General features: G+C 54.5%; 1 protein-coding gene and 1 long non-coding RNA gene across 3 annotated transcripts; one reads left to right on the plus strand and one right to left on the minus strand.

Moving 5' to 3' along the window:
- Positions 1-855: 855 nt before the first annotated feature.
- LOC125367823 lies at positions 856-23,428 on the minus strand. Its single transcript, XR_007214162.1, has 3 exons — positions 23,280-23,428; positions 10,258-10,264; positions 856-866 (listed from the first exon to the last, which is right to left on the minus strand). It is a non-coding gene; the product is annotated as an uncharacterized LOC125367823 (long non-coding RNA).
- Trim56 (tripartite motif containing 56) lies at positions 14,129-18,004 on the plus strand. 2 transcript variants are annotated; one of them, XM_048368533.1, is made up of 4 exons: positions 14,129-14,234; positions 15,462-15,560; positions 15,709-16,937; positions 16,986-18,004. In XM_048368533.1, exons 3-4 carry the CDS (start codon positions 15,710-15,712, stop codon positions 18,002-18,004), a joined length of 2,247 nt encoding a protein of 748 aa, XP_048224490.1. In that variant the 5' UTR covers positions 14,129-14,234; positions 15,462-15,560; position 15,709. The 2 variants fall into 2 exon arrangements, with proteins under 2 accessions (XP_048224490.1, XP_048224479.1); XM_048368522.1 differs by having other exon boundaries at positions 15,709-18,004.
- Positions 23,429-24,075: the final 647 nt, after the last annotated feature.

Raw genomic sequence — 24,075 nt, forward strand, 5'->3', positions numbered from 1 at the left:
CTCAAGTGCCACTGTGGTGCAAAACTTCACTGTGGAAGAGTACAGTTTTGAAGGTAGGGGACTCCGAGGTGTGGAGGAGGGCTACAGAGGTGGCCAGGGTTGGAGAGGGGGGCTGGAGGAGCCTCTGCCATCACTGGCTCTGATAAGCCCAGATTTCAGGGGTCCCCAAAGACCACCAAGGAGCCTATTCCGATGCAAGAGCATGAGAGTTTTTGTTGCAAGCTAGAGCCTGGACTCCCAACCTTCACCAACACAGCAGATCTGGATTGAGAGCCCCGCCCCTCCAGCTAGCAGGGTTTCTATAGGGGCGTTGCATGCATCATAGTATCATACAGCAAATTACATCGCACCACAGAAAAATCATAAAACAATTTCAAAAGCTGGTTGGTGCAGCTGGTGGGGGAACAGGTGTGGTAAAGGTGGTTGGCTGGCTCATGGGGGCGGTCACTGAAGCGCGATGGCCCGGGCCCTCATGACATCTGTGCCATCCTGCAGGGCTGTCTAGCTGTTATCTTGCTGCCTGAAGAAGCAGCTGGACCTTGAGGCCTTCCCTGTCACCTGCTGATTGGCTGAAGCTGGGGGGTTTACCGCAAAAAGGGGGTTAGAGATATGCTTCCTGGAGTCCAAGTCCTTGGCATTTTCTTAGAATAGCTGCTAGGGATTAACATTGTTAATAGTTGGCTGTGACTGAGAGGGACTGATTTCAACTCCTATGTGTGGGGAAGTAAAACAGTTTTATTCAAGCTCAATGATTTAGGCAAGGCCGTGGGTATGTTTTAAATAATGATTCCAAGTATCCTAGCTCCACTGACTTCTGGCTACCTAAATTATTTAGATTGCATTGATATTTCGTCTAGGCCTTACAGCTTCTCCTTGTCCCCTCCCTCAGATGAATGCCGGCAGAAGGCTGAGCAGACTGGGGAGGTGTATGCCGAATACTTCAGGGTGGCGTTCTTGGGCGGCAAGCCATACTGCGTCACCCCCTGCATGGCGGGCTTCAACTTCTCCAAGGAGTGTCACTACGGAAAGTGCCAGCTGCAGCCCAGAGGCCCCCGCTGCCTGTGAGTGCCCGCCGACCCACGAGGCAGGGGCATGGGACCCCGACTCTGCATCCCCACTGCATCCAGCTGCTGACGGCGCAGACGAGAGCCAAGACAGGCACTTGTTGTAAACGCACATCCACGCACGGTGGCATGCCTGTAATCCCAGCTCTTAGGAGGTTCCTTCCAGAACCTCATGAGTTCAAGGCCAGTCTGAGCTACAAGACGCTGTTTGAAAGAGAGATGGTCCTGCTGGGAACTGGTGGCTCACGCCTGTCATCCTAACTACTTAGGAGGCTGAGAGCTGAGGGTCACAATTTCAAGCCAGTCCATGTAGGAAAGCCCATGAGACTTTCCTACAGAGGTGAGCCTCCAATTAACCAGCAACAAGCTGGACCTGGAGCTGTGGCTCAAGTAGTAAAGCACCAGCCTTGAGTGGTAAAGCTCAGGGATCCTGCCCAGGACCTGAGGGTAAGACCTATTACTGGCACAAAAAAAATAAATTAATTAATAATAAATAAATAAAAGAGAGCTGACCTTACAGAGCAAAAGTTGTAGAAGGGAGGCAGGCACTGGCAGAGGCCTGAGGTGTCATTCTGGACCAGGCCCTAGACAAGGAGTTCCCAAGTTGACACAGAGGAAGGAACAAGGTTTATTTGCTTTTTATGGATGCGCAGGTACTGGGCCTTGAACTCCCAGCCTGGGCATTGTCCCCTGCTTATATTCACTCAAGACTGATGCTCTAGCACTTGAGCCACAGCTCCACTTGCAGTTTTCTGGTGGTTAATTGGAGATAGGAGTCTCGTGGACTTTCCTGCCTGGGCTGCCTTTGAACCGTGATCCTCAGATCCCAGCCTCCTGAGTGGCCAGGATGATAGTGGGGAGCCACCAGTGCCCTGCTTGGAAAAGGGATTTTAGAGCAGCAGAGGGAGAAGAAGAGCTTATGGGGTCTGGGGCTGGAATGGCTTTTCCTGGTGGAGAGAGTGGAAGGTGAAGGTGGTGGGCTGGAGACTGGAATTCCCTCTGGCTGGCCAAGCCCCAAAGCTGGACCAATGTCCAGAGGCCCGGGGCTCTGGGTTGAGCTCCCTGGAGGACCAGCGGAGGAGGCCGAGCCTGGGTCCTGCCCATGCCCTGTGCCCCGGAGCCCCTCATGCTGTAGCCCCCGGGCCGCAGGCTGACCTCTCCCCTCTGCTCTTGTCCCCCAGCTGCCTGACCACCGACACGCACTGGTACCAAGGGGAGACTTGTGAGTGGGGCATCCAGAAGAGCCTGGTGTTCGGGATCCTGGGCGCGGTGGTTGTGGTGGTGGTGGTGGCCCTCGTGGTCCTCCTCTTCTTCACCTTCCGCTTCAGGAGGAAGGCTGAAAGGTGAGCTGCCGCCCTGTCCTCCATCTCCCTCCCCCTTCCCTGGAGCCCTCCTGGAGGAGGAGGAGGAGCTGGCAGCAGGAGCTGCTTGTGTCCCCTCCACACCCAGTCCGTGATCTTGATGGGGTTGGGGCCTGGTGTCTTCCAATAGGCAAAAGCTCAAAGTATCTCATCTGTACAAGTGGAATGAAGAAGAGGGTACAGAGGCTCCTGGAACCTTCCAGAACATTGGTTTTGACATGTCAGAAGGTATGGGCAATCCCATCAGGGCTCCTAGTGGCTCAAGTTGGGGGCGGGGAGCACATGGGGAGCTTCTGGGGCTCCAAGGATGGGAGGGAAGAAGCTGCCCCATCTCCAACTTGCTGCCCTACCAGAAACCCCATATCCTCAATTGCCTCCAGCAACACCAGGGAACGAGGCACAAGCACAGGGCCTACAGGGAGCACTGCGGTTCTAGGTCATTCTAGATCACAAATGCTGATCCCATCAGTCAGGGCTTGGACTGCATGGTTCACACGTGAGTTTCACTCTGCCAAGAGATCAGCATTAGGTTTGCCAGGACAAGCATACATTAAAGTTTCTGGAGGTGAAGTCTGTAAAACTTCAGAAGACAGAAAACCATGGAATGGGGCTGAGAATATGGCCTAGTGGCAAGAGTGGTTGCCTCATATACATGAAGCCCTGAGTTCGATTCCCCAGCACCACATATATAGAAAACGGCCAGAAGTGGCGCTGTGGCTCAAGTGGTAGAGTGCTAGCCTTGAGCAAAAAAAAAGAAGGGGCTGGGGATATGGCCTAGTGGCAAGAGTGCCTGCCTCGGATACACGAGGCCCTAGGTTCGATTCCCCAGCACCACATATACAGAAAACGGCCAGAAGCGGCGCTGTGGCTCAAGTGGCAGAGTGCTAGCCTTGAGCGAAGAAGCCAGGGACAGTGCTCAGGCCCTGAGTCCAAGGCCCAGTACTGGCAAAAAAAAAAAAAAAAAGAAGCCAGGGACAGAGCTCAGGTCCTGAGTTCAAGGCCCAGGACTGGAAAAAAAAAAAAAAGAGTATCCTTGGGAAAGAAAAAGTTAAGTTTCTACAGCACTTAAGAACCAAGTGAGAAATTAAAGTGACAAAATACTTGGATATAGATCATCACAGAGCTACCTGCTGTCAAGACTGAGCATGCAGCTACCACTGTATTTCGGAATTTTTAGCCTTAAGATGTGTCAGGGACTGAGCTAGATGGAGCATGCCTACAATCCCAGGGTCACAATCGCCTCACAACCAGCGCAACTTCAGCTTCCTAGGAAAAGCAGGCAAAAGTATGAGACCCTATCTGAAAATAAACAAAAACCAAAAGGGGAACACCCCTTTTGGGGTGCACCTGCCTAGCAAGCTTGGGGGTCCGGTCCAGATTATCTTGCTAACTAGCTTTCTTTGTGTGGCCTCCTTACTCTCCTCCTCCACCCTCTCCCTCCTCCATCCTCCTCCAGAAGGAGAAGACTACATCCGCCTGGACTCCATGTACAGCAACTTCCAGCCCTCCCTGAGCCACATAGACCCAGAAAGAAAGGTGAGGCCGACCTGATGCTGTCTCTTCCTCCCCCATCTTCCGCTTTCAGAGAAGCAAAGCCATACGCAGCTCGCTGGTCCCGGAACCCACAAAATGGGCATGGGGGTGGGGGTGGGATCAGCCTTCCCTGTACCCCTGAAGTTTCAGGCTCTGCTTCAACTATGCCCTTGGTGGCTTGCTTGGTTGGTTGGTTGGTTTTTACTCTTGTTCTGGGCAATATTGGAGGTTGAAGTCAGCACCCTGTGCTTGCTAGGCAGGCGCTCCACCACCTGGGGCTTGGACTTAGGGCCTGAGCACTGTCCCTGGCTTCTTTGTGCTCAAGGCTAGCACTCTGCCACTTGAGCCACAGCACCACTTCTGTCTTTTTCTATTTATGTGGTGCTGAGGACTTGAACTCAGGGCTTCATGTGTACGAGGCAAGCACTCTACCACTAGGCCATATTTCCAACCCCTACAGTCCCTTTTGATTTAGGTATTTCCTTCAGATAGGGTGCCTGGCTCACACCAGGCCAGCCTGCACCACGGTGCTCCTGGTTGCACTTCCTGTATAGCCGGGATGACAGGCACCAGCCACTGTGTGCAGCTTTCATCGCCTGAAGTGTGCTCTCACCCACTTTCTTGTCTAGTTTGGCTTCAAATTGTGATCCTTGGTGTCTCCATTTCCCGAGTAGCTAGGATTCCAGGCATGAGCCACTATGTCTGGGTATTATTTTCGTTTCATTTTGAGACAGGCTCTCACTATTAACTCCTGCTGACCCCAAACTTGCAATCTCCCAACCTCAGTGGTGGGCTTGCAAGCCTGCACCACCAGGACATTTTCTTTTGGAAGCAAACATGAATATCTAAATAATAATAATATGGTCTGTACTTACAGGCCCCATGAACAGTGGGGTTCAACACATTGCTGTATTTTCTTCTTCACGTCTGTCTTTACATCCAGTTTTTGCTGGACCACCTGACCGGCCATCGCAAACATTCTAACCCTCACTCCCTAAACACCTGCTTGGATTTTTCCCAAACACCGTCATTATACCCAATAAATTGATAGTAATATCTAAATGTCACCCATATCCCATTTCCCCCACAGGCCGCAGGATGTCTGTTATAACTGTTGTATTCAGACATGGATACAACAAGTATCACTTGTTGACTTTTGTTGCCCTTCTTTGGTCTTTTCATCTCAAATTAGCTGCTGATTTACACACACACACACGCACACACAGTATTTTCTACTTGGGAGGCTGACCATGGGAGGATCGCAGTTTGAGGACAGAGTGGGGGGAGTTGGCCAATGGCTGGATGCAGCGCGCGTGTGCACGCCCCGCCCCCCAGCCACTGCAGGAAATGCTGATAGGAGAGTGGCAGGCTGGCTGGACATGAAGGGAGACCCGTCCTCAAAAATAACCCAGGCTAAAAGTGGCTCTGGAGGTGCGGCTCAAGCGGTAGAGTGCCACAAAATAGGACCGCCTAAAAGCAGTCCCCTGCTCTCGGCTTGTCTGATTGTGAACCTGAGTGCTCACTGATGATCACAATAAGCTGTGTGACTCCTCCAGAGGGACATCAGCATTGTTTCAACTAGACAGATAGGGAATTCTTTTTTTTTTTTTTTTTTTTTGGTACTGGAGTTTGAACTCAGGGCCTCACACTTGTGTGGCTTTCCTGTTTGGCTGGCACCTTACCACTTGAGCCATGCCCACAACTTAGCTTTTTGCTAGGTTAATTGAAGATGGAGTCTCACGGGTTTATCTGGCCTCCAGTTGTGACCCTCAAAATCTCAGCCTCCTGAGTAGCTAAGATTACAGGCGTGAGCTGCTGGTGCCCAGCTCACAACAAGCTGTGTCTTGGAGGCTCAGAAGACGGATTGGGAATATGGCCTAGTGGCAAGAGTGCTCTCCTTGTATACATGGGATCGATTCCCCAGCACCACATATACAGAAAATGGCCAGAAGTGGCGTTGTGGCTCAAGTGGTAGAGTGCTAGCCTTGAGCAAAGAGAAGCCAGGGACAGTGCTCAGGCCCTGAGGTCCAAGGACTGGCAAAACAAAACCAAAATTAAAAAAAAAAAAAAAAAGATGAAGAAGAACAATTGGCGTCAGATGATGGACGCCCTGCAGACATTTGGGGCACAAAGGAGACCCATGGCTGGCTGGCCTGCAGCCTCCCAGATAGGGAGGGAGGCCATTATTTGTGTTCCATAAATGAGCGGGGCTCCCAGCCCTCACCCGGTTCTGTCTCTCTCTTCCCAGATCCAGATCCAGAGGCCGGAGGTGATCATGACGTCCCTGTGAGGCGAGAGCAGAGGGCATCACAGCATCTGTGGGAGGGAAGGGCGGTTTCTCTGTGCAGCTGCGTGGAACACGGCTGGGGTGAGCTATTTCCAGGGGACTCCGTAGAAACCAGGAGGACTGAGACACTGTGTATAGGTGCTGGGACAGAATCTTCAGCACCCAGGACAGCACCCGCCCCAGCCCGCCCCGCCCCCCCCCACCTCTTTCTCCCCACACACGCAGCCCTCCTCCCTGCAGGATTCATGCTGTCTTTGAAGGGACTGTTCTTCAAATTATTCAGTGCACTGTATGAAAGGAAATGGACTTGTTGCCTGATCGTGTCATTGTAACCCCTCTGTATATTACTTCTGTAATAACAATAAAGTAAATTAATTTTAAAAATAAAGTTATTTTTATGAATTTTAACTGTCATAAGTAAAACTGGCAGATACAGCTTTGGGAGAGTTCGTAGGATTTCCAGAGCTTTCTGTAGCCACCAAGCAATGCAAACTTGTAGATCTCCCCTCTTGCCCTCCCTGGGCCCCGTTCCTTCCCCCTCTCCTCCTTTCTCCAGGACAGAGACAGAGACAGAGAGACGGGCTTCCCACTTGCCAGGCTTTGAGCCACACCCCGTCCTGTTTCTCATGAACTCTTCGACCTAAGCTTGGGGAGATGGCGTGGCCCTTCTGGACGTAACGTGGCCTTAGGCTGAGCAAGGGCCTCTCCCCTTCACTGCTGCATTCTTCACATTTCCGGATTCCTACATTACCCTTCTGGGGGCCGTGGGGGTCTGGGAGGCTCAGCACCTTACTCAGGGCTCAGCAACCGCAGAACCGGGGCTCTGCTGCCCTCTGGTGGAGGCCATTAGCACCTGCAGGTGCCATTGCGAGGCTCAGTCTCCCTGCTGGGCCTCTGGCCATGGATGACCTTCAGCCATTCTGGAACTTGCCAGAAAAATCCTCAGCTTCCACGCTGAGACCGGCCTCCCACAGGTCTGGGTGTCAGTAGTCATAGGAAAGATGTGTGTGTGTGTGTGTGTGTGTGTGTGTGTGTGTGTGTGTGTGTGTGGTGTGTGTGTTGGTGATGGAGCTTGAACTCAAGGCCTGGGCGCTGCCCCTAAGCTTTTTTACTCAAGGCTGGTGCTTTACCACTTGAGCCCAGACTCTACTTCCGGATTTTTGATGGTTCTTTGGAGAGAAGACTCTCATGGATTTTCCTGCCCAGGGCTGGCTTCAAACAGCAATCCTCAGACCTCAGCCTCCTGAGCAGCTGAGATTACAGGCGTGAACACCTGTACGGTGCCTGGATATTTCATAGGCTGCACCCGAGGCAGACCCAGCTGCTCTCCACACACAAACCAAAGCAGAGGCTGCCCAGCCTTGCCCAACTCCTGGCAAGCCATTTCCCACCTGGGTGAGCTCAGGAACGGCTCGTCTCTGGGCTCCGACTTCTCACCTTCCTCGTGTCAAATACTTTCACCACCCCTGGTGAAAGTATTACTGTATTGCATTGTGAAGGGGTGGAAAGTGTGAGAGCATTATATGATAAAGCATTTGGTGAAGATGATGTGGATGCGGGAAACTGAGGCAACCGTGACCTTGATCAATCAGTGAGCAAGTGTGAAGCTAAGGTGATGAAACCAGGGCGTTGCCAGTCCCTGCTGGGCTTTTTTCTTTTTCTTTTTTTTTTTTTTTAATAGGGTCTGCTGTAACCCATACTGGCCTCAAGCACATGATCCTCCTGCCTCTGCCTTCCGAGTGCTGGGGTTACAGGCGTGTGTCACTAGGCCTGGCTCCAGCTCATGTGATGTGCTCTCTGTGTTGTGTTCTTTAAGCATCATGGAGCCTGGAAGCAAGGAGAAAATTGTTCTAACTCCATAACCCCAGAAAGCTGTGACCAATGGGGCTCCCCCCCCACCCCCGCCCCATGATGCGATTAGCTGGCTTTTAAGTGACACCCAGGCCGGCCTGATTCAGCAGTGATGATACAGCAGGGGGTGGAGGGGGCGGCGGCTCCCCACGCTGGCTGGCAAGGCCTAGGCCTCACAGGGAGCCAGGCGGGGAAGGAAATTTACTGCGAGTGGAGTGGGAGCCAGGGAAAGTGGAACTGAACTTGGCCCTGGATAATCAGCCTGATTAGGTCCAAGTCTCCTGGAGGGAGCTGAGGGCGGGAGGCGCAAGCCAAGGGGGCAGGGAGGCACCGCAGCAAGACGGAGGCCAAGGAGCTGGGGTGTGTGGAGGTCAAGAATGGCAGGGGCCAGGGGAGAGCATGGGGCTCAGAGAATCCACAGAAACAAGGCCAACGCTCAGGGCACAAGGGAGGCAAGAGCCAAATCAAGCCACAAGCCCGGATCAGAGGAGCACAGACAGGAGCGCGCCTGTAACCTCAGCCATTCAGGAGGCAGAGCTCTGAGGACGGAGGTTCAAAGCCAGCCCCGAGCAAGACAGTCTGTGAGACTTTTATCCCCAATGAACCACCAACAAGTCAACCATGGAAGTGTCGCTCAAATGCTAGGGTGCTAGTCTTAAGCAAAAAATGCTCAGAGATGGCATCCAGGCCCTGAGTTCAAGCCCCAGGACCCACGCGCACCACCCAGGCACAGAAAGAAGCAGCAGCTCAGCCAGGAGCCCAGGAGGAAGGCAGGCAGAGCTGGGTGCCCTGACGGCTCCTCCCTGGAGCTGGCTGCCCCGCTGGCTCTGGCCTGATAAAGGACTCAGGATCGGCCGTCAGAAGCCCCCTCTTCAGGGCCCCCAGCACTTTCCTTGGCTGGGCCCAGGTCCCCCTTTGGGAAGCATTGACCCCTTCATGTGAAGGGCCAGCTCCAGACTCCCAGGACCACCACCACCACCACCACCACCACCACCACCACCACCACCACCACCACCCGCCCATCCTAATGGCAGCGAGAACACAGCCCTGGGAGCCACAGGCAGACCCCAGGCTGGTGGGAAGGAATGTGCACACCCGCCCAGCATCCCTGAAAGGGGTTGTGGCTATGCAGAGGGAGGAAGAAAAGGGAATCCCCCCCACACTCCCAGTCCACGTCCACGGAGCAGGGCTGGCCAGTGGCCCGGCCCCACCCTGGGGAATTCTCAGCCTTTGGCCTTGGTGAGCAGTCATATTCCATCTTCATTTGTCACCATGAAAAAGGGCAAAGCTCAAGCTGGGCGTGGTGGTGGTGGTGGTATGTGCGCACCTGTAATCCCAGTACTCTGGAGGCTGAGACAGGAGACTTATGAGTTCAAGGCCTGGGCCACACACAGAGAACCAATCTCAAAACGGGGGAAGGCTGGGAATGTGGCTCAGTGGTAGAGTGCTTGCCTTGCATACTTGAAGCCCTGGGTTTGACTCCTCAGCACCACATACATAGAAAAGGCCAGAAGTGGCGCTGTGACTCAAGTGGCAGAGTGCTAGCCTTGAGCAAAAAGAAAAAGAAGGCAGGGACAGTGTGCTCAGGCCCTGAGTTCAAGTCCCAGGACTGCCAAAAAAAGGGGGGGGGGAGCAGGGGGAAGCTGGGCGCTTTGGCTCATGCCTGCAATCCTAGCTACTGTGGGGGCCTGGCAGGGCCTGGGAGCTCAGCCCTCCTCCCTCTCCCCAGACCTCTTCTGTTGAAAGGGCAGCGGCCTGGGATTCGACTGGCTGGGGTGTGGGTTGAGCAAGGGGTCTCATGAACCCGGCTGGCCTCTAACTGTGATCCTCTGGTTCTCAGCCTCCTAAGGATCTCGAAGTGAGACATCTTTGTTCAGTTTTGTCTTGGTTTTTTTTCTTTTTTCTTTTCAAGAGCCCTGCAAAGCCCGGGCGTGGCCGGTGAAGGAGATCTTGCCGAAGCATCCGAGGGGACAGGGCTCCCCCTGGTGGCCGTGGGTGGCAGAGGCGGCTCGGGCCAAGAGAAGGCTGGTGGGGAAGGAAGGAGGACATTGTCCTGCAAAGGGGAGAGGGGCGTTTATTTTTGCTTGGGGTTGGGTTTTTGTTCGTTTTGCTTTGTTTGAAGACAGTGAGTTGAGCGTGACAGGGCTTTGCAACCTCAAACTCCAGATCTTTCTCTGGCTCAGCCTTGGGAGATCTGGGATTACAGGCATGCACAACCACACAGGACTTCAACAGCAAGTTGAAAGAAGGGAGGAACCACGGGGCCGGGGGAGGGGGGGAGGCCAGGGCCGTCGCAGGCGGAGGGCCACAAGCACAGGGAACTGAGAGGCGACTGGACTCCAGCCTCGGGGGGATCAGAGGTCTTGGGGCCCCACACCAGAGGCTGAGCAGGAAAGTGGCTCAGGTGTCTGGGACAGGATAGGAACAGTGGGGCAGATTTCTGTGGAGCTGGAGACGTGCATGCTAGTCCTGTGGGATCAGCCCGGCACCTGCCACTCAGCAGAATCCTCTGCCTGGGGGCAGAACTGAATAGCATCTCCACCCCACACCAGCAGGGGGCGGAACAGCCACGGCCTGCAGCAGGGCCTCACACTCAGCTTGTTTGCTCATGGCTGGTGCTCTGCCACCTGAGCCATGCCTCCAGCCCAGCATTTTGCTGGCTGATTGAAGACAGGGTCTGGAGGTTCAGATGTACAACTACACAGGAAGCAAGAAGCTTAGCAATTTCTTGTAAAAGGAAACATATGCATGGACTGGCGATGGAGCTTGGTGGTACAGTGCTTGCTTGATACACACAAGACCCAAAGTTTGAAGCTGGACATGATGGCACATGCCTATAATCCCAGCACTTGGGAGGCTAAGGCTGGAGGTTGGAGAGTTTTAGGCCAGCTTAAAGAGACTCTATTAAAGAAGGAAAGAAAGAAAAAGAGAGATGAAGAAAAGGACATAAAGGGGAGAAAGAGAAGGAAGGAAGGAAGGAAGGAAGGAAGGAAGGAAGGAAGGAAGGAAGGAAAGGAGAGCTTATGTTCAAACAACAAGTAAGTTGTATACAAATGTTCATAGTGAAGTGCCAGACTTTGAAGTCAGGTCCCACTTTACCATGTGAACCCCACTTTACCACATGAACCTGAGATAAGCAGGCCCTGTGAGCAGACCCAGGACAAGCCCATTAGGGCCCAGTCGGTCTAGAACTCTAACCGCTGGGAATGCTTAACTCTGACCACCCCTAGAATGCCTCGAACCCTGAGCCAATCAGATTTGTACCTGTGTCCTAATCTTGCTTGAACACCTGATTGTTGTAACTTTGTTCTTTGCCTTTATAAGCCCTGTGTAATTGTAGCTCGGGGCTCCCTCCTAACCTCCGCTGTGTCGGTGGGTAGGACGAGGCCCGAGTTGCAGCTCGCTTGAATAAAGCCTTGCCTTGCTTTTGCATTTTGGAACGTCTGAGTCTCAGTGGCCTTCTTGGTGGTCATCTCGCGACTTGGCACAACAATAGTAGCTGGGTGCTGGTGGCTCACGCCTGTCATCCTAGCTACTCAGGAGTCTGAGATCTGAGGATTGCAGTTCAAAGCCAGCCGAATCAGGAAAGTCTATTAAGACTCTTATCTCCAATTAACAACCAGAAAAACCAGAAGTGGCGCAGTGGCTCAAGTGGTAGAGCGCTAGCCTTGAGCAAAAGAGCTCAGGGACAGCACCCAGGCCCAGAGTTCAAGCTCCATAACTGACAAGAAAAAGAGAAAGAGAAAAGGAACAAGGAAACCACAGGGACTTCAGGGTGCTGGGGATGGGGAAAGGAGGGGCTCAGCTGTATCATGTATTGAATAATGACAAGAAATCAATACAGACACATTCTCACCGGGGTTTGAAAACTCCCAGGCCTTGTGCTTACTCACTGGTGCTCTACCACTTGAGCCACACACGTCTCCAAGCAAGACGGTTTGACTGGTTAATTGAAGATAGAGTCTCAAGGACTTTCCTGCCAGGGCTGGCCTCAAACCTCAATCCTCTAGCTCTCAGCCTCCCGAGGAGCCCAGGTGTGAGCCACCTGTGCCTGGCTCATGCCTCGTTCTGCATAGTTTGCTAGTTTTGAGCTGGGGTTTGGGGCTGGCTGGGGGGGGGCCTCAGAGGGAATTTTAAAGCTTATTGTGGGGCTGGGAGTATGGCCTAGTGGCAAAAGTGCTTGCTTCCTTTTCATGAAGCCCTGGGTTCGATTCCTCTGCACCACATATACAGAAACAGCCAGAAGTGGCTCAAGTGGTAGAGTGCTACTAGCCTTGAGCAAAAAGAAGCCAGGGACAGTGCTCAGGCTCTGAGTTCAAGGCCCAGGACTGGTAAAAAAAAAAAAAGTTCATTGTGCTCTCCCATCTGCCTTCCTCCACCCACGGGGCAGACCACATGTGGTCCCCCAGGAGCCCCAGAATCTACCTCTCCTCCTCCTGGCTCCTAGCTACGGGTAACCATGGTAACATCACCCCGGGCTGGAGTCAGAACTGAGAGCTCTGTTGGGGGGAGTGGGCTCCCCTCCCCAAAGCCTGGCTCTCAGTTGTTCAGGGTTGGAGAATGGGAGGTGCAAGAGCAGTGACCCCAATGCTGACTCTGACCGGAAGCCCTCCTCTCCCCAGAGCAGTTCATGTGACGTTGGGTAACTTCACTTCTGTCTTTATGCCCAGGTTACTATGGAAATTAAATCGGGCCAGAAGCCAGTGGCTCATGCCTGTAATCCCAGCTACTCAGGAGGCTGAGATCTGAGGATCTCGATTCAAAGCCAGCCTCGCCAGAAAGTTGGAGACTCTCCAATTAATCACTCAAAAAAAACAGGAGTGGTGCTGTGGCTCAAGTGGTAGAGCACTAGCCTTGAACTAAAGAGCGTGGGCAGTGTGCCCAGGTCCAAGACTGGCACACACACACACACACACACACACACACACACACACACACACACACGATGGGATTATGTCTTTAGGAGATGGGAAGAGAGAGCGAGAAAGAGAGAGAGGCTACTGGGACTTGAACACAATGCCTCCTGATCTCTCTTAGCTTTTTTTACTCAAGGTTAGTGCTTTACCACTTGAGCCACAGCTCTACTTCCATCTTTTTGCTGATTCATTAGGGATAGGAGTCTCATGTGCTTTCCTGCCTGGGCTGGCTTTGAATCAAGATCCTCAGATCTCAGCTTCCTGAGTTGCTGGGATGACAGACATGAGCCACAGGTGCCGGCCTTAGGACATTTCCAAGTTGAAATCTCCCATGGAGACAACATATCAGTAGCTTAGCAACACCTGGCAGCACAGTCTTAATTATTGAGTGAGCGTCTGCCTCATACCGCAGTCTTAATTATGGCGAGAGTCTGCCTCACAGTCCTAGAACCTCAGGAGAGCAGCTGCCACGTCACATTCCCAGCCTGGGAAAACTGTCCTCAGATCTTGAGGGGAAAACAAGGTAGATCACCGTCCTGTGGTCATGAAAGGCGGGCATCACTTCTCCACCAAGAGAAAGAGGAGAACATAGGATGTTCATTTGAAATTGTCTTTTTGTTGTCCAGGGGCTTGAACTCGGGGCCTGGGTGCTGTCCCTGAGCCTGTTCTCTGGTTAGCACTCTACCACTTCCAGCTTTGGGCTGATTCACTGGAGAAAGAGTCCCGTGGACTTTCCTGCCTGGGGTTGGGTTTGAACTTTGATCCTCAGCTCTCAGCCTCCAGAGTCGCAGTGATTATAGGTGTGCACACTGGTGCCCGACCCTTCCAGGAAGTCTTAGCTGTGCCCTGGAGTCAGGGAGACCCCTGAACGGCCCACACAGCTTCCTCAAGTCAGGCCTGGCCAGCAGGCTGAGTGTGTTCTGGAGTTCAGGGTTGTGCTCCTCCGCCTCCCCCTCCGTTACCCCAGTTCTGAGTCACCAAACACAGAAACCACAGCCCCGGGCCCCAGCCCCGGCTTCCTGCTGGAGCTGGGCGTGTGCTGGAATGAGGAAGGGGAGGGAGGGCCGGCGGGGGAAGGCGGCGCCGAGCTGGGGCGTCCTGCCTGGGGACGGAAGTTCCCCTGCTGCTTTCAGTTTTGTTTCTCTCAGGTACCCAGGAACTGTGGGGTCACGTCGCGAGGGGTCTCCTGGTGCTTCTGGAGCCCCAAGTCCTCTCTGGCTGGGTAAGGAGGGAAGGAGGGTTTAGGGGGTCGTTGGACGCTCTGGCTGAACTGGAGGGGGGGGCGATGAGAGGGAGAGAGAGTGCACGGGAGAGGAAGTGGAGGGGAGAAGGATATGGGAGGCCAGGCTTCACCTCTGAGCACCCCCCACCGGAGGAAGTACCCCTTCTTCCACCCTGAGGCCCCCTTGACACCCCCCCGACACCCGGGGTGGGGAACCAACAAATCTGAGCTGGGAATTCAGGATTCCCGCTCTTCCATGGAAAGACTGACAGTACAGTACTGGAGGTGGAGGCCGCCGGAGCGGAGGCTGGGAGTCCAGCCCAGGCACCAGAGGCCTCTTCCCCCTCCGCCCCCATGCCCCCCAGACCTTTCCTTCCCCCCCACCCCCGAGGCTTCTTCCCCTCACCCACCCCAAGGCCTCTCCTCCCCCCACCCCTTCCGACTTCTCCCCCCCAGGCCTCCACCCCACTTTCCCCCCTAGACCTTTCCTCCCTCCCACCCCTGAGGCTTGTCCCCCCCACCCACCCCAAGGCCTCTCTTCCCCCCATCCCCCCCAGGCTTCTCCCCCCCAGGCCTTCCCCCTCCCTCCAGGCCTTTCCTCCCCCCACCCCTGAGGCTTCTCCCCCTACCCCCACCCCAAGGCTTCTCCTCTCCCCCACCCCCATCCCCCTGGCCTCTCCTCCTCCCAGACCCCCAGGCCTCTCCCACCACACTCTCCATCTGCACCAGAAATCACTGGGTAGGGGGAATCATTGGGGCCGGAAGTACCCCCCACTGCAGTGTGGCATATGGGCGGGCAGGACTAGAGAAATTGGGCGGTTGGGTGCTCCCCTGGCTCTGCCTGCCCCTTCCACAGGGCCCCACCCAGCAAGACCCCTAGAACTACCGGCCCATACCCCGTGCCCCGTCTTCTAAGACTGAGGGGCTGTGTGTGCGAATGGGTGTGTGTGCATGTGTGTATATGTGTGCCAGTCCCAGGGCTTGAACTCAGGACCTGGGCGCTGTCCCTGAGCTTTTGTGCTCTGGGATGGTACTCTACCACTTGGGCCACACAGCCATTTCCAGCAGAGTTGGGTGCATGTGTGGTTCTCTCAGGTCTCACAGGGTTTTCTGCCTGGGGTTGGCTTCAAATTGCGACCCTCATATCCCAGTCTCTGGAAAAGCTGGGATTACGGGCACTCCTGCCTGTGCCCCACCTGAGGAGCTTCTCCTTCCTCCATCTCACAGGCCTGACCCAGCCCACCCTGCTGACCTTCCACCAGATATTCCCGTAGGAGAAGACAGAAGAGCGGCCAGACAACTGGAAGGCAATTCATCCCCATCCAGGTGAGACCACACACACACACACACACACACACACACACACACACACAGGAATTTTGTGGAGCTGGGGGGTGGGAGGAGGAGAAGGGCTAGGTGCTGCTGTGGAGGGACAGGCCTCTGACCTCTGACCCCTGACCTTTCCACTGGACAGTATGGTTTCCCAGGGCTCCTCGCCCTCCTTGCTGGAGGCCCTGAGCAGCGACTTCCTGGCCTGCAAGATCTGCCTGGAGCAGCTGCGCCTGCCCAAGACGCTGCCCTGCCTGCACACCTACTGCCAGGACTGCCTGGCCCAGCTGGCCGAGGGCGGCTGCGTGCGCTGCCCCGAGTGCCGGGAGACCGTGCCGGTGCCGGCCCCCGGCGTGGCCGCCTTTAAGACCAACTTCTTTGTCAACGGGCTCCTGGACCTGGTGAGGGCACGAACGGGGAGGGATGTGCGCGCCGACAGGCCGTCCTGCGCCCTCTGCCCCCTGGTGGGGGGCGCCAGCACGGGGGGACCGGCCACCGCCCGGTGCCTGGACTGTGCCGATGACCTGTGCCAGGCCTGCGCGGATGGGCACCGCTGCACCCGCCAGACCCACGCGCACCGCGTGGTGGACCTGGTGGGCTACCGGGCGGGCTGGTACGACGAGGAGGCCCGGGAGCGCCAGGCCGCCCAGTGTCCTCAGCACCCCGGCGAGGCCCTGCGCTTCCTGTGCCAGCCCTGCAGCCAGCTGCTGTGCCGCGAGTGCCGCCTGGACCCGCACCTGGACCACCCGTGCCTGCCCCTGGCCGAGGCTGTGCGCGCCCGGAGGCCCGGCCTCGAGCAGCTGCTGGCCGGCGTGGACGCCAACCTCGCCCGCCTGGAGGCCTCCAGGGCGGCAGAAAAGGCCGCGCTGACCCAGGTGAAGGAGCAGGCGGCCAGGGTGGGCAGCCAGGTGGACGAGGCCGCCGAGGGCATCCTCCGGGCTCTGCTGGCCCAGAAGCAGGAGGTGCTGGGCCAACTCCGGGCTCACGTGGAGGCTGTGGAGGAGGCTGCTCGGGAGAGGCTGGCCAAGCTGGAAGGCCAAGAGCAGGTGGCCAGGGCGGCCGCCACCTTTGCCCGGCGGGTGCTCAACCTGGGTCGGGAAGCTGAGATCCTATCTCTGGAAGGGGCGATTGCCCAGCGGCTCCGACAACTACAAGATGGCCCCTGGGGCCCGGGGCCAGCCTCCTGCCCGCTGCCCCGGCTAACGCTGCACCCCGGGGTCCGGGACAAGAGCTGCCCTCTGCTCAGCCTCTCCTTTGAGAAGCCAGAGGGCCAGGATGGAGACGAAGAGCAAGCCTGCACCCAGGGAGAGGAAGGAACCCAGAGCCTGGGAGAAGACGATGGGGCCAGCAAAGAGAGGCAAGATGGAGTCCAGACACCCCAAGAAGACAGAGCCCAGTCACCCCAAGACGACGGAGCCCAGTCACCCCAAGAAGACAGAGCCCAGTCACCCCAAGAAGACAGAGCCCAGACACCCCAAGAAGACAGAGCCCAGACACCACAAGACGGTGGACGAGCCTCACTAGGAGGAAGGAGTGGCCGTACCACCAAGAAGAAAAGATGCCGGAGCCGACACAAGTTAGCCTCTCGGGAGCCCAGCCCAGTCCTGGGGCCCCAGCTGGAAGGTTCTGGCCTCCTCCCCCGGCCTGTCTTGGTCTGCAGCTTCCCCACGCGGATGCCGGGGGACCGGTATGCCCCCCGTATCACTGGGGTCTGTGGTTTCGGTCCTCAGGAGATCCTGGTGGCCGACGAACAGAATGGGTGTCTGAAGCGCTTCTCCCTCAAAGGCGACTACCGCGGCGTGGTGCCCGTGCCCCAGGCCCAGTTCCCCTGCAGCGTGGCCACCCTGCGCGACGCCGTGGCCTTCTCCACCAATGCCCACCTCTACCTCGTCAGCCACAACGGCAAGGTGTGGTGGCGCCGGGCTGTGAGCCACACGCAGTCCAGCCACGCAGTGGCCGCGCTGCCCAGCGGGGACCGCGTGGCCGTCACCGTGGGCAGCCACGTGGAGGTCTACAATGAAGAGGGCAGCCTGGCCACGAGGTTTATCCCCGGAGGCAAGGCGCAGCGCGGCCAGCGGTCCCTGGTGTTCCTGGCCACCAGCCCGCAGGGGCATTTCGTGGTGTCCGACTGGCAGCAGAAGGGCGTGGTGGTGTGTGACGGACTGGGCCGGGTGGTTGGGGAGTCCCAGGGGCCCAGCCTTCAGGGCTGCCAGCCGGGCTCCGTGGCCGTGGACAAGGACGGCTTCATCTTCCTGACCCTTCGTGGAGTGAACCAGGTGGTGATCTTGGATCCAAAGGGATCATTTCTCAGCGAGTTCCTGACGGCCTACCACGGCCTGGAAAAGCCGCGGGTCATCAGCCTGGTGGATGGCAGGTACCTGGTGGTGTCGCTCAGTAACGGAACCATCCGGGTTTTCCGCATCCGGTCTGCTGATAGTTGAGGGGGCTGGGGCGGGGGGAGGAGGGGGGACGGGAACCGGGTGACCCACAGCATTCTCTCAGGACAGGGCCCATGGTGACTCCTCCCAAGAGAGATGCTACATGCAGAGGTGGGGACCAAGGTGGGGGGGGGCGGGAGCCTGGCTCCCAGGCAGGGAGGGGCGACGAGGCCGCTTGGTCTCCTGTTGCTGTTGTTGTTTTATTTTATAGGTGACACCTGCAAGCTGTGATGTCTACTGTCTATGTAGGTGTCTGGGTTTGGGGGAACAATTTGTCTTGATTTGTATATTTCAAAACCATTCCAAACTAGCTGTGGTACTCTGAGAGTTCAAGGCCAACATAGGGGGCATAGTGAAACCCTATGTAAAAACAAAACTCTTGCCAAGCAACAATGGCTCACACCTGTAATCCTACCAACTCAGGAGGTGGAGATCTGAGGAGCAAGGCCAGCTCAAAGCCAGCTCAGGCAGGAAGCCCAAGAGACTCCTCTCCAATTAGACATTTAGAACCAGAAGTGGAGCTATGGCTTAAGTGATCCAGTGCCAGCCTTGAGCAAAAAAATAAATAAAAAGATCAGGGGCAGTGCCCAGGCCCTGAGTTCGAGCCCAGGATTGGCACACACACACACACACACACACACACACACACACACACACCACCACCACCAACTTGATGGAGTATGAGAGAGATGGATAGAGGTCTTAGGGGTGGGGGCACACTTCTTCCGCAGAGTCAAGGACCACTAGGGTATGTTACAGGCCATGTAGGACCCATGTGACAATGAATGACAATTTGGCACGAGGGAGCAGCCAGCCCTGGGGGTCAGGTGAGGGGCAGCTCTCTTGTGACCCCAAGTGTTCAGACAGGGTGAAAACCACCAATGGGAGCCCAGAGACCATGAAGGAAATAACCCCTCCCCCCCAAAAAAAATCAGGACATTCCTGGGCATCTGCAAAATCCAGTTCCCACTGTCAAAGAAGGGGAGCCCCCAGCACACCCCCATGTCACTGACAATCCAAGGCCAGACCCATGGATGATGGACAATCACCATGGGACCATTCCAGTTTTTCCTGTTGTGTCCTAATTGTTCTGCTAAACCCGTTAGGAAACATTAAGCTTTACTCAGTTAAACTAAAATGAGGAAGCAAGTCCTTCTTTTGGGACACTGTGGCTGGAGGAGCCCCTGAGCCCCAGAGGTCGGTGTGAGATTGGGGTGCCAAGCCAGCGGGCGAATCTGACAAGTGGGCTGGGCTGGAGGGAGTGGGAGAAAGTGAGAGAAGGATCCAGAAGGCGCTGAAGGGTGGCCATTGTCCTTTCCCTGGGTGGGGGCTGGGAGGAGGGGCTCAGGTCCAGTTAGGCCTTGGGGAGCTGGAAGCTGCTGAGGGGGTGGGGGGAGACTGGGAGAGAGAGGAGAGATGGAGAGAGAGGGGGAGGACATGGGTGGGAATTGTAAGGTGTGGCTGGGAATCAAGGACATTTAGAACAGGTACTGTGGGAAAGGTACAGGAAGTTAGGGGTACAGAAGGAAAAAAACCTATTTCTGAAAAGCACATTTCTTGCTTGTTGAAATAATAGGAGAAATTGTTGATGGGCAGGTAGGCAACTTTGATGTGCTGTAATGAACATATAAGCCAGGCACTGGTGGCTCATGCCTGTAATCCTAGCAACTCAGGAGGCTGAGTTGTGGCTCGTGTGGTAGAGAGCTAACCTTGAGCAAAAACGCTCAGGGAGAGTGCCTAGGCTCTGGGTTTAAGCCCCAGTATGGCACAAATATAAATGTATAGGGCTAGGGGAAAGGCTTAGTGATAGCACGGATGAATGGAGGTCCTGGGTTTTATCTCCAGCACTAAGGGGGGGGGGGGGGCGGGACAGCAAGGATGAAAATGAAAAACTAGCTGGGAATATGGCCTAGTGGCAAGAGTGCTTGCCTTGTATAGATGAAGTCCTGGGTTCAATTCCCCAGCACCACATGTATAGAAAAGGCCAGAAGTGGCGCTGTGGCTCAAGTGGTAGAGTGCTAGCCTTGAGCAAAAAGAAGCCAGGGACAGTGCTCAGGCCCTGAGTCCAAGGCCCAGGACTGGAAAAAAAAAAAAAAAAGAAAGAAAGAAAAAGAAAATAAAAAACTAGCAAGATGATTCAACTATGTAGCATGAAAATGAAACCTAGCAAGAATGATTAAGCTATGTAGAATGGAAATGAAAACTAGTCAGGTGATTATTAAGACTATGTAGAATTGATTTGATGAGGAAAAGCTATGTTTCTGGTATAGGAATGACTAAGACTTCCTGGAGAAAGAACCAAATCAGCCACGTGCCCAGGAAGAAACAGAAAGGCAAAGACCAGCAAGCTAAAGGAAAAAGCAAAGCAAAGCTGGGCTGCAGTGACTCACACCTCATAGCACAGGAGGCTGAGATCCAGAGGACCCCACTTTAAGGACAGCCAGTGCAAAAGCCTTGCCAAATAAACATCTACAAAGTAAGCAGGAAAATCAGGGCTGGAGGCATGGCTCAAGTAGCAAGTGCCTGCCTAGTAAGTGCAAGGCCCTGAGTTCAAACCCCAGTACTGCCAAAAAATAACTGTAAGAAGGACTTGGATTTATCAAAAATATCTTTTTGGTGGTGATGGTGGTGGTGGTTGTGGAGCTTGAACTCAGGGCCCAGGAGCTGACCTTGAGTGTTATTCCTCAAGGCTAGTGCTCTGCCACTTTGAGCCACAGTGCCACTTCTGATTTTTGAGGGGTTTATTGGAGATAAGAGTCCCGTGGGGACTTTTCTGCCAGGGCTGCCTTTGAACCATGGTCCTCGGATCTCAGCCTCCTGAGTAGCTAGGGTTATAGGTGTGAATCACCAGTGCCCAGCTCAAAAAACAACAATAACAAATGTTCTGGAAAAACTGCCCGACTCCTGGCAGTATAAAATAATGCTTTCTGAAGAGAAACTTGGCAATACTTGAGAAATATTCCTCCCCCCTCCCTGCAAAAAAAAAAAAAAGTGATTGTATGAATGTTATTTCTCTTTAGGGAATATATTCTGGGAAAATAATCCAGTAGAAGAAAAACCATCCGCAAAGAGACATTTGTGCTGCCTGAGGCAGTAGTCATTAACTAGAAGCTTGGCATTGGCAGGATGCCAGCCTGAGAGTTGTGGTCTTTTAGGGTTATATGAAGAAATCGCTTATGATGCAATCATAGGCAAAGAACAAAAGGAGAATTTGGAATGATGATGTAGTCATAATAGTGACAAGGTACAAAAAGGGTGGCTGGGTAATTGCCACACGGGCATAAGGTTCTGAATTTGTAAACAGATGGTGATTTGGGAGACGTGGTTTTCTTTTTTTGTTTAGTTATTGAGTGATAGTTTGCTTATCCATGACTTAACATACATGCTTGTTTACTTTAAGAGAATACAGCCCTCTAGTCCACAGGTGGGGGGTACGCAGAGGGGTCTCTATGGCAGCTCGTTCTGCAGAGCCAGCATGTGACAGCCCATCAGAGATGCTTAATAAACATGCCCAACATGAGGATTTGTGTCTAGAAAGGGACCAGAGCATGGCTCTGATTCCAGAACTTCCCAGGCTGGAGGTGTTTACAAATCATGGCTTCTTGCGAGTGTCCAGCAGGGGGCGCCATCAGCACAGGGAACCATGGGAAGGCCAGCGTGGGCCTCTTGAGTCAGAGCCCAGATCTCTGTGGGAGAGGAATTTGGGGGACAGGACTTGAGGGTATCCGGCCCAGTGGGTTTGGATACCAGCCAATTCCAATGGAAGCTCACTGGAGATGCAGAGAGAAGCAGGGCAAAGGGCCTGGCTGGTGACATAGAGATTCCCAGGGGCACTGGAAGACAGGGAAATACTAAGTTTTCCTTAAGAATTAGGGAGAAGGTGGGCACAGGGCTCATGCCTGTAATCTAGCTATTTAGGAGGCTAAGATCTGAAAATTGCATTTCAAAGCAAACCCAGGAAGGAAAGTCAGTGAGACTCTTATCTCCAATTAGCCACCCCAAAAGCCGGACTGAGCTGTGGCTCAAGTTGTACAGGGCTAGCATTGAGCACAAAAGCTCAGGGACAGTGCCCAGTCCCTGAGTTCAAGCCCTAGTACTGGCACACACACGCACACACTCGCACACATACACACGGGTTAGGGGGTTAGAAGGTACAAGACGCTGGCAAAATATGAACAATGAATTGTAAATGGAGCCAATTTGGGAGTGAAATCATAATACTGTGACCTGGAAGTCTTAGGGAATGACACTGGAAGCATTATTCAACAAGACTATAAGTATACCCACCCTACCATAGACTGTGACCCCAACTTGATGGGTTATTCTGTTCCTGTCTCTGTTGCATATGGACTATTGACAGAAGAGTATTGTTTGGGTGGGGAGAAGAGGAAGTAGAAAAGCTCTTTCATGTGCTGAAAAAAAGAGGAAGAACGAGGTAGGGGACCCGGGTTGATTGCTGGGTATTTCATTAAATAGCTGTGTGATTTCATTCTAGTTCCTTAACTTCTCGGAAACTGTGCAGTAGGGGTGGTGCTGTCTTCCTGTTCACCTCACAGGGTTGCAGTGAGAATGGGAGGAGAAGTATAGCAGAGTATTTTGTACACCTGAAAGCTCCGCTCTAAGGTATTGGTTAGGGAATGGGTCAGCTGACTTGTCAGGACCCATCCATGTAAGGTCACATGGGGATGTTACCTGTAGGTACTATGACACAAAAGGTGAAGAGCCAGGTGTGGTGGGGCTCACCTGCAGTCCCATCACTTGGGAGGCAGACACCACAAGACCATGAGTTGTGGGACAGTGGGGGCTATGTACTCCATGTGGAGACCCTGTCTCAAAGTACAAAAAGAGAAGGTTCCAGCACATCTGGGTAGAGTTATGTCTGCAGACTGTCTTGTGGGAGCAGGCTGTTTTGTTTTGCTTTCTAGCAAAAGCATGGAAGGGATTGGCAAAGCCCAAGAGACCAATGGCCAGCGGATTCCAGGCCATCCCTGACGGCCAGTGGAGAAGCAGGCTGGCCTGTGAAGGGCTATTCACCCTAGACATTCTGAAAAAGGGGGCTGGGAATATGGCCTAGCGGCAAGAGTGCTTGCGTCCTATACATGAAGCCCTGGGTTCGATTCCTCAGCACCACATATACAGAAAATGGCCAGAAGAGCCCCTGTGGCTCAAGTGGCAGAGTGCTAGCCTTGAGCTAGCAGAAAAAGAAACCAGGAACAGTGCTCAGGCCCTGAGTCCAAGGCCCAGGACCGGCCAAAAAAAAAAAAAAAAAGAAAAAGACATTCTGAAAAAGTTAAAATGGCAAGAGGGGCCCAATCTTCTGATAGCTTTGAGATCACTGAATTTGGTAGAGAATCACTTTCTCCGCCGTGACTATTACTGTATGTGTAAAACTATGTCATTTTCTAAATCCACAGATAGAATCGCTCTTTCCACTGTTTACTATTATCATGTACATAGAATGATGTCATCGTCTAAGTCCATAGAGTCCGAGGCCTTAAGTCCAGGAGAGAAGGAAAAAGCCTTGTTTGGGAGTTTTGTTTGGGCAGAAAGTGGTGAAGTGGGGATATTGGTGGTTTGCTGGCTGGGAGTCGGGGTTGGGGTGTCTGCCTTCACTCCTTGGTGGGAGGCTGAAAGCATGAAAAGGACAGGCACATGGGGGGCAGGTGTAGGAGCGATGGCCAAGTGTTCTCAGCAGAGTCCAAGCTCAGAGGGGCCTGAGAAAGGGGCGGTGGACCCGCGCTTAATCCACTGTGCCCCCGGGGTGGGGGGGGGCAGAGCCAGGGAGGGGGAGCAAAGGGGGGGCAAAGCTGGGGGAGCGCGGAGAGGGCGGGGGAAGGGGAGCGCTGGGGGGGACAGGGGAGGGAGGGAGCGCCGGGGGGGGGGCAGGGCTGAGGGGAGCGCGGGGGGGGGGGGGCAGGCCCCACAGTGCTGGGGAGGCGTCTTGGGGACACGGGGTGGGGCGTGGGGACGGCCTCTGTGGATACATGGTTGGAATTCGGTTTGGGGTACAACTCTCCCCAGGTGGTTAGGCCCGGGTGGTTCGGTGTCCAAGGTGGACTGGGCTGAAAGGCGGA

The sequence above is a fragment of the Perognathus longimembris genome, chromosome 1, assembly GCF_023159225.1.
Source record: "Perognathus longimembris pacificus isolate PPM17 chromosome 1, ASM2315922v1, whole genome shotgun sequence".
Taxonomy (NCBI): domain Eukaryota; kingdom Metazoa; phylum Chordata; class Mammalia; order Rodentia; family Heteromyidae; genus Perognathus; species Perognathus longimembris.

Excerpts from the sequence above, each read along its gene's own strand:
- Trim56 (XM_048368522.1), top strand. The coding sequence starts at position 15,710 with ATGGTTTCCCAGGGCTCCTCGCCCTCCTTGCTGGAGGCCCTGAGCAGC.